This window comes from Palaemon carinicauda, chromosome 39, assembly GCF_036898095.1.
Source record: "Palaemon carinicauda isolate YSFRI2023 chromosome 39, ASM3689809v2, whole genome shotgun sequence".
Taxonomy (NCBI): domain Eukaryota; kingdom Metazoa; phylum Arthropoda; class Malacostraca; order Decapoda; family Palaemonidae; genus Palaemon; species Palaemon carinicauda.
The window spans coordinates 5,155,630-5,166,454 of NC_090763.1; the positions used below are offsets into that span (position 1 = coordinate 5,155,630).

General features: G+C 35.9%; 1 protein-coding gene across 2 annotated transcripts in view; it reads right to left on the reverse strand.

Annotated features, from left to right (window-relative positions):
* Positions 1-9,593: 9,593 nt before the first annotated feature.
* The window catches only part of LOC137631467 (uncharacterized), a 9,075-nt gene continuing 7,843 nt past the window's right edge, over positions 9,594-10,825 (reverse strand). For both annotated transcript variants that reach the window (XM_068363229.1, XM_068363231.1), the window contains exon 2: positions 9,594-10,596. In XM_068363229.1, the coding sequence (XP_068219330.1) occupies positions 9,772-10,596 (825 nt within the window). In that variant the 3' untranslated portion in view covers positions 9,594-9,771. The remainder of the gene's footprint in view (positions 10,597-10,825) is intronic.

Consider the following 10,825-nt stretch of genomic DNA (forward strand, 5'->3'; position numbering starts at 1 on the left):
TACATTGAAGATCAAGAATGAGACTTATGACAGGAGACGGAAAAAGCCATGCTAACCCTACACTTCGCACTTCAAGCGAGTGTTGGTAAAGCAATAGAAATATAGTTTTCTTTAGGTTAAGCCGTAGGACTCATTCTTCCATACAACACAGGTTACTCGATACATCAATTGCCAGGAAGAAAATGACAGAGAGCATTGTTTGATATAATTTATCATATCAATTTCACCAGAGAGAAAAGCTTGAATTCCTTAGAAGGTAGACTTCTAAAAGATGTTTCTTATAAGGGCATTGACATCGGCCATTTGATAAATTTTGAAATCCTATATATATATAAATATATATATATATATATATATATATATATATATATATATATATATATATGTATATATATATATATGTATATATATATATATATATATATATAGCTAGCAGTATATTGCAATATATCATGTACTTATTAAAGTCATACTTTTCTTACCGATTTATACTAATTTTCAGGCGGTTTCTTTCTTTCTCTCTGTTGTAAATGGTTTAGGGTTTCAGCGCAATTGTAGTTTTTCAATGGCTAGGACAAAGCAACATATTTGCCATGACTAAAGTCGAATCTATATGAAATAGATCAGAGCTACTACTACAACTGCTGCCGATGATTACCTTGGATGTACTAAAAGGGCTCTGAGGTAGGAGTCGAAGTCAGTGAAATTATTTCTGAATCCTGCTCCAGTCTTGACCCAATAACATCATTCCAAATATACAACTCTCTCAAGGAAAAAAAATGTTTTTTATTTCTACTAATGTTTTTATTTTATTTTTTTATTTTATTTCATTTTTTAGTCGCAAATCTAAAATTTGTAGGAGTCCGAGTAGAATATCTCTCAGTGGGATTCCAGACCCCTGTTTTAAACCTCTTTTATTATGTTCGATAATTTGTGTTAACCATCTAATCATTATCTACCACCATAAAACATTTTATTGCTCTTCCGGCTCATTTTATATGTGCAGTACACAGTCTTTCCTAACAGAGATTTACTCGGTAGCCTAATAACAATGGGAATGAAGGAAAGAAGGCAAGAAGGAAGGGGGTGGGGGAGTACTAGGACAGCTAAAGGTGTAAACACCAAAGGAGGGTTGGGGGAACCTCTGTGTCACAGTTACGTGATTAAGTACCACTTCGAAACGCTCTGAAGGAAGGGAAGAAGTTCCTCTTTTTTCTAAGAGTAAACGGGTTGATTAAGAACATCTGTCAATTCATTGTACCACCAAATATTAGGCCAATGTTTGAAACATTCATTGCTATAGTTTCATGGAAATTCATAAGCCGGTTTGTTAGATATTTGGGAAAAACACTATTACACGGCCTCTGGAAAAGATAGTAACGTTTCCAGAGGCCGTGTAATAGTGTTTTTTTAAAATAACTCCTAAAATAACTGATGGATTTCCATGATATCAAAACAGGGAGCGCTTCATACAATGGCCTAATTTTGGGAAATACTGTGCATTGCCAATTACGTTTCATTAACTTTTTTACTTAAGAAAATGAGGCTAAAGCCAGTCTTAGCCACCCACACATTCGCAAAAGTGATGACGTCCCTCAGTGACGTTTTTATAACGTTTCATTCCTTGTACCTCCCATCCCCCGAATTGTTAAACGCCTGTTTAACTCCATAGATAATTGTCATATGACCTACCCCAAGCAATACGAAATTCTTTGTCAGTAAAAGTTCAGCATACCTGGTAATGTGATTCGTGACTTTAGACTTTACCTAAACAAAAGACCAACGTTTTATATCTTACCCACTCACTTACATTGAAGATCAAGAATGAGACTTATGACAGGAGACGAAAGAAGCCATGCTAACCCTACACTTCGCAATTCAAGCGAGTGTTAGTAAAGCAATAGAAATATACTTTTCTTTAGGTTAAGCCGTAGGACTCATTCTTCCATGCAACACAGGTTACTTGATACATCAATTGCCAGGAAGAAAATGGCAGAGAGCATTGTTTTATATAATTTATCATATCAATTTCACCAGAGAAAGTAGCTTGAATTCCTTAGAAGGTAGACTTCTAAAAGATGTTTCATATAAGGGCATTGACATCGGCCATTTGATAAATTTTGAAATCCTATATATATATATATATATATATATATATATATATATATATATATGGGTAGCAGTATATTGCAATATATCATGTACTTATTAAAGTCATACTTTTCTTACCGATTTATACTAATTTTCAGGCGGTTTCTTTCTTTCTCCCTGTTGTAAATGGTGAAGAGTTTCAACGCAATTGTAGTTTTTCAATGGCGAGGACAAAGCAACATATTTGCCATGACTAAAGTCGAATCTATATGAAATAGTTGAGAGCTACTACTACAACTGCTGCCGATGATTACCTTGGATGTACTAAAAGGGCTCTGAAGTAGGAGTCGAAGTCAGTGAAATTATTTCTGAATCCTGCTCCAGTCTTTACCCAATAACATCATTCCAAATATACAACTTTCTCAAGGAAAAAAAATTTTTTGTATTTCTACTAATGTTTTTATTTTATTTTTTTATTTTATTTTATTTTTTAGTCGCAAATCTAAGATTTGTAGGAGTCCGAGTAGAATATCTCTCAGTGCGATTCCACACCCCTGTTTTAAACCTCTTCTATTATGTTCGATAATTTGTGTTAACCATCTAATCATTATCTACCACCATAAAACATTTTATTGCTCTTCCGGCTCATTTTATATGTGCAGTACACAGTCTTTCCTAACAGAGATTTACTCAGTAGCCTAATAACAATGGGAATGAAGGAAAGAAGGCAAGAAGGAATGGGGGTGAGTACTAGGACAGCCAAAGGTGTAAACACCGAAGTAGAGTTGGGGGAACCTCTGCGTCACAGTTACATGATTAAGTACCACTTCTTCGAAACGCTCTGAAGGAAGGGAAGAAGTTCCTCTTTTTTTCTAAGAGTAAACGGGTTGATTAAGAACATCTGACAATTCATTGTACCACCAAAAATTAGGCCAATGTTTGAAACATTCATTGCTATAGTTTCATGGAAATTCATAAGCCGGTTTGTTAGATATTTGGGAAAAACACTATTACACGGCCTCTGGAAACGATAGTAACGTTTCCAGAGGCCGTGTAATAGTGTTTTTTAAAATAACTCCTAAAATAACTGATGGATTTCCATGATATCAAAGCAGGGAGCGCTTCATACAATGGCCTAATTTTGGGAAATACTGTGCATTGCCAATTACGTTTCATTAACTTTTTTACTTAAGAAAATGAGGCTAAAGCCAGTCTTAGCCGCCCACACATTCCCAAAATTGATGACGTCCCTCAGTGATGTTGTTATAACCAAGGTCTATAGATTAAGGAGGTCTTCTCAACCCCGACCAAAAATATGAGTCTTCTGCGCAGGTACAGACTGTGACGTAGGCAGTACCTATAGGTGCGGCCAAGGTCATAGACTAGATTCACCCAAGCATACCAAAGGTCGATCACCTCTTGACTGGGCAGTTGTTTACACGCAAACGTGGTGTACACTTCCGCCTTGCTGATCAAAGCTGTTTTATATATAACAAAATGCCCAGTAATTGTCTAGTTTTCGGATGCTTCTCATATAGAGGAAAAAGTAAGGATCTCACTTTTCATAAATTCCCTAAGGACATCATCACAAGGAAAACGTGGATTCAGCTGTGCAAACGAGAAGATCTTATTAATGGGGAAAACGCTCAGATATGTAGTAAACACTTTGAAGCTGGTGCATTTGAAAGGAATTTGATGTATGAATTGCTGAATCAACCAGTGCCTCGATCTCTCATCAGAATAAAGAAAGGATCTGTACCAACGATGCATTTACCTACAACTGGACATTCACATGCATCACAAGGTAAGAAACCAGTATCGTGTATTGTTGGTTAAACATTAAGATATAAATGACGTTGTAATCAACTTACAGAGATTATAATTATTGTATATCCACTTTATTATTCACCAGTAATTTGGAAATCGCGGAATGAGTTGTTTTCCTCATATATAGTTAAAAAAAAATTTTCTTTTATTCCATTTCGCTGTGAAAAAGTACCATTCATAAATTTTAGTTTAGATTTTTGCATATTCAATAATGTCAGAAAATTCTAATCGCATTGTTCTCTATACAAGTCCATCTTTTTAATAATTCAATTTTGATTTTAATCAGATACGTCCAGGATGGTAAGAGCCGAAAAAAGAGGACAAAAACGACTTGTAGATGAAATCCTTAGTCAAGAGCAAGACGAAACAGGGAAGATTTTTGTACAAAAAGTCAAATCGGTGCCCATGATTGAAGATTTGCAACGTGTAATTGAGCAACTGGAGAAGGAGAGAGATGATATCAAACGGAAGTGGGAAGAATATGAGGTAAAGTGGAAATGTGAAAAAGAGCAGTGGGAAGTTAAAAAAAGCTATTTTGCTACTGAAAGGGCTAAATGGGAAAATGAAAAAGCTAAATGGTTGGATAATAAGGTCAAGTGGGAAAAAGAAAAGGAAAACTGGAAAAAAAGAGAAAACAGCGATGTACGTTAAGTTCAATGAGATGTATGCATCAGCAACTGCTGTAGTAAAAGCTAATTTAAAGAAATACTTTTCACCCAAACAAGTAGCATGTCTTGTCACTGGAAGTAATATTAATACTTGGGAAGACGATGATATCAGCAAAGCCTTAACGTTACGCAGTTTGAGTCCAAAAGCTTATAAGTTTTTAAGAGAAGAGTGGAAATTACCTTTTCCTTCTTTATCAACTTTATATCGCTGGTCAAGTAAGATAGCTGTAGAACCTGGCATTTTGGAATCGGTAATCCACTTATTAAAAATAAAATCGGAGTCAATGCTGGAACACGAGCGTCTGTGTGTAATTTCATTTGACGAGTGCAGTGTTGCACAAATTTGGAGTTACGATAAAGGCGCGGACACTTTGTATGATCCTAAATCCAAAGTACAATGTGCAATGATCAGAGGACTTACGACTTCCTTGAGACAAATTATTTATTATAATTTCGACACTAACATGAAAAAAGATCTCCTTTTTAAATTGATTATTCGGGTTGAGAAAGCTGGGTTTCCTGTAGTAGCCATGGTTAGTGACTTAGGATCAACAAATATCAGTTTGTGGAATTCCTTAGGCATTGATGTAGACAATTCTGCATTTGTTAACCCGGTAGATGATAACAGAGAAATACATGTGTTTGCCGATGCACCGCACCTAATAAAACTCATTAGGAATAATTTTCTTGATCATGGATTTGTATTGTCGGGAGATAGGTTTGCTCTTAGTGGTTCAGTCAGGGAGTTAATTATGAAAAACAAAAGTGATCTACGGGCAGCACATAAACTCTCTGAAAAGCACATCAATGTTATGGGTATGCAACGCATGAATGTTAAACTAGCGGTGCAATTACTGTCCGAAACTACATATAAATGCCTTCAGTACTTCGGTAACAAAGGTCTGCTTGAAGATAAGCATTGGGAAACGACAACACAGTTTATATATCTTGTAGATACCTGGTTCGATTTATTCAATTCTCGAGTACCTCGTGATAGGAAGCCATCAAGAAATGCCTATGGGATGAATCTGGACCTAAAAAATAAAACGTTGCAAGATATGATTCGAGTATCTAAAGAAATGAAAGTAATTAAAAGCAATAGGCTCTATCCTTTCCAAAAAGGCTTAATTATATCGTGCAATTCTCTAATGAAGCTGCTGAAAATGGTCAAAGCTAAATTTGATACATCATATATTCTTACTTATAGGCTAAATCAAGATGGTCTTGAACACTTTTTTGGCTGCATAAGACAGATGGGTGCATGCCATCAACACCCATCACCCGTCGCATTTAAGCACCGAGTCAGAGCGCACATTCTAGGAAAAGACAGCAAACTGTTAGGATCAAACTGCAACGTTGAAAGTTGCAATAGTGATGTGATGATGTCAGGCTCATTTTCCAGTTTTCCTGTTGAACAAAGCGCATCCTTTGTAGATGAAGAAACTTCTATTCAAAAAGAGCTGAGTCTATCGGCAATGCTGTTTTGTTTGCCAGGGGAATTTGTTAATGATTTGCAAAATGATGAATATGTAGAATTTGACACTGAAAAAGAAGCATTAGGGAAAGCGATGGAAGATGGAGGCTTACAATACGTAGGGGATTATATAGCTCGTAAGTTTCCTGAATATGAATTCCTTGGAACTGCAGCGACGAAGGGAGATGGCACGTGGATTGGTGCCATAAGTGCAAGAGATGGAAAACTAATGCAACCAAGCGAAGAATTTTTGATGCATTTAAAAACGATGGAAAAATGTTTCTCTGTCATCATGGGGAAAAGTATCTAAAACCTGGAAAAGGAGCGACGGATAAATTGCCTGATTTAATTAGTGATTGTTTTAAAAGCATTGATATCCCATTACCATACGAAGTGATTAAATTTTTTGTTAGATGTCGTACATTTTTTAGAATTCGTGTTTTAAATAGAAATATTGGTTCATCAAGAAAAGCGCAGAATAAATTGAAAAAGCTCGCAACGTGATATAGAACATAACTGAAATATATATTGTGTATATATCATTATTTATTTTATGAATTTAAACTGTCTGTTGATCGACAAATTTCAGTTATTTACATCATCAAATATTTGTTTGGTTGTTTGAGTGTAATAAAGTTATGTATTTGTAATCTTACTTTTATTATCCTAAAAGAATAGAATATAAATCTTCGAAAAGATTGAAAAATACAAAGCAGAAAGCATGGTTCCTTTATTTTCTTATGGAAGTTCCACAGGTTACTCAGCCACGGTTAAGTCTGAGTGACGTCATCACTCTGACCGACCCGACTCCCACCATCCGGCTACCTGCGCACTAAGGTGGCCTGAGAAGACCTCTTATATCTATAGACCTTGGTTATAAGGTTTCATCCCCTGTACTTCTCATCCCCCGAATTGTTAAACGCCTGTTTAATTCCATAGACAATTGTCATATGACCTACCCCTAGCAATACGAAATTCTTTGTCAGTAAAAGTTAAGCATACCTGGTAATGTGATTCGTGACTTTAGACTTTACCTAAACACAAGACCAACGTTTTATATCTTACCCACACACTTACATTGAAGATCAAGAATAAGACTTATGACAGGAGACGAAAGAAGCCATGCTAACCCTATACTTCGCACTTCAAGCTAGTGTTGGTAAAGCAATAGAAATATAGTTTTCATTAGGTTAAGCCGTAGGACTCATTCTTCCATACAACACAGGTTACTCGATACATCAATTGCCAGGAAGAAAATGACAGAGAGCATTGTTTGATATAATTTATCATATCAATTTCACCAGAGAGAGTAGCTTGAATTCCTTAGAAGGTAGACTTCTAAAAGCTGTTTCATATAAGGGCATTGACATCGGCCATTTGATAAATTTTGAAATCTTATATATATATATATATATATATATATATATATATATATATATATATATATATATATATATATGGCTAGCAGTATATTGCAATATATCATGTACTTATTAAAGACATACTTTTCTTACCTATTTATACTAATTTTCAGGCGGTTTCTTTCTTTCTCTCTGTTGTAAATGGTGAAGAGTTTCAGCGCAATTGTAGTTTTGCAATGGCGAGGACAAAGCAACATATTTGCCATGACTAAAGTCGAATCTATATGGAATAGATCAGAGCTACTACTACAACTGCTGCCGATGATTACCTTGGGTGTACTAAAAGGGCTCTGAGGTAGGAGTTGAAGTCAGTGAAATTATTTCTGAATCCTGCTCCAGTCTTGACCCAATAACATCATTCCAAATATACACCTCTCTCAAGGAAAAAAATTGTTTTCTATTTCTACTAATGTTTTTAATTCATTTTATTTTTTAGTCGCAAATCTAAAATTTGCAGGAGTCCGAGTAGAATATCTCTCAGTGCGATTCCACACCCCTGTTTTAAACCTCTTCTATTATGTTCGATAATTTGTGTTAACCGTCTAATCATTATCTACCACCATAAAACATTTTATTGCTCTTCTGGCTCATTTTATAAGTGCAGTACACAGTCTTTCCTAACAGAGATTTACTCGATAGCCCAATAAAAATGGGAATTAAGGAAAGAAGGCAAGAAGGAAGGTGGGTGGGAAAGTGGGGGAGTACTAGGATAGCCATAGGTGTAAACACCGAAGGAGGGTTGGGGGAACCTCTGCGTCACAGTTACGTGATTAAATACCACTTCTTCGAAACGCTCTGAAGGAAGGGAAGAAGATCCTCTTTTTTTCTAAGAGTAAACAGGTTAATTAAGCACATCTGTCAATTCATTGTACCACCAAAAATTAGGCCAATGTTTGAAACATTCATTGCTATAGTTTCATGGAAATTCATAAGCCGGTTTGTTAGATATTTGGGAAAAACACCATTACACGGTCTCTAGAGACGATAGTAGGTTCTAATATTTTGAAACTATCTGTAGCTATTCTCGTGTCAAGACGATTTGTTGGCTGCGCAATCTGTTGAAATTCTCTTAGATAACTTGATGGGTTATTGTACATATTTCAAATTCAATTCTCGTTTTAATAGGCAGTCAGTGTAAATCAATTAGTGTAGGGCATAAGCGAAGGTAACAACAAAGCTGCCTGCAGTATTTTCCCTTGCATGTACTACACATTCGTTGATGTCACACTTCTTATTTTCATCTATGAATATCTTGTTCACTTGTCTTTCGTACTATGCAGGTGTCATTTTCATTTTCTCGCGAATTGTGGCTCATTTTATTATATTTGTTTCATTATCTTATAATAAATCTCTTGCAATACATTTTTTTTTTATATTTTTGATTACTTCGTTTATTTGTTAGATTGTTTATTTTTTGTATATTCCCTAGTTTGATGAATTTTTATGAGAACACACACAGACACACACACACATATATATATACATATATATATATATATATATATATATATATATATATATATGTATGGGAAAGCCCTTGTTGGTTTTGTCAGGTAGTCTATGGAATGTATTGCAAGTGGTCAAACAGCAAGAAGATCACTATCTCAGGTGATACAACTGTATCTAGCATTACAAATGTATCTAGCAAACCACCCAGGGGAGAGGATGCAATGACAAAAATTAATCAAGAATTTTACTGCTAATTTTGACTACGAAGTTATGGATAAACTTTAAACAATGGGAGTCAGCAACACACCAACCTCAATAAATGAATACTATTAGCAAAAAGGATATACCAACCAGATTACTAGATTTCCTCTCCATTATTCAATCAAGTCTACTTATATAGTTATGATGGAATGATTGGTGAGTTTGACAATTATAAAAAAACTAGACCAAATAAAAAAAGTTAATTCTAGTCGTAGTATCTTCCCTGAAGTGTGTCTTAATTAATCATTTATAAATCATCAAAGCTGTTTCTAATCCTTGCATCTACAGGTTTTAGTAATTTAACAAGTACCGTCGACTGAATATCATAGGACAACAACATTAGACTTTCAGAAATATACATGGGGAGGCTGAAAAATTACTGAAGGACACAGAAACATACCGTTAGCATTTAGCTGATTTATTTTTCAAATAACAATAATAACATCATATATGTTCTGTATATATTAATGACTAAACCTTGTTAAGGATAACACTCTTATAACCATAAGTAAGAATCTCTATCTAATTCTTGACATTAATTAATGAATAAAATATCTCTTTTCTGACCAATCCTTCTTGTTTAAGGAGAAGTGTAGAGTCGAGGAGGAGGATATGAGATTTCCCCGTTAGTGCTGTCTCCATATACATTTCCTCCATCTATAATTCCTCCATCTATGATGCCTCCATCTATGATGCCTCCATATCCGGTGCCTCCACTTATTGAGGAACCTACTGAAACGTCATGTCCACTACCAGAAGAAATACCTCCATAAGTAATTCCACCTTTTGATCCCCCTCCAATGACTGGGCTGACCCCTTGATGTTTAGCGTTTTTGAGAGCAGTCTGGAGATCAACGCCCCCGGGGAGAGTTGGGTTTTGGCCATCCCCATAATTTACGAAATAGACTTCAGGCTTGCTCTTGGGAGGTGGTGGGACAGTGATAACCTTCTGGCCACCTTCGGCAGTTCCCTTGTTCAGGACATACACAATGTTCTTCTGTTGAGGTGGGGGCACCACAATAGGATCCTGATCACCGGTCCTTTCTGGAAGACGCACAAACACGATATTGTGCTCAACCTTTGGCGGGGGGACAGGAGGTGGAGGTCCAGTGCGGCGATGCTGCTCAGGTACATTGAAAACGTAGACGTGGCGCATGACTTGAGGCGTGACGCATCTTCCGTCAACGTGGAGGACCTGTCCATGGCTACATGTGAAGGGTTCTCTGTAAACTGGGTTATTTTGAATGTCAGTATTATCATTACTATATTTACTGATAGAGGGAGTATGTGCCTCCCCAGGAAAGGTGTCCAAAAATATAGTTGATCCACCATAACTCCCCGGAGGAGGTAATTCATGACGCTGATGCTGGATGCATTCTGCCGCCACCAGCAGGGACAGGAAAATCTGAGGTCAGAAACGAAAGAATAATAGCATTAAAAATCAGTCAAAGTATGTAGGAGTTTGTGAAATAGGAACTAGTGGTTTTTCAACAAATGGAATGAATATGTTAATTACTTAGAAGAATGGATTACGCAGAATAACATTGCGTTAGAAATTAATCAAAGCAGTTCTTACAAACCTTGCGTGAAATAACCTGACTTAAAAAAAAAAAAAAGTATACTCGGTATACACT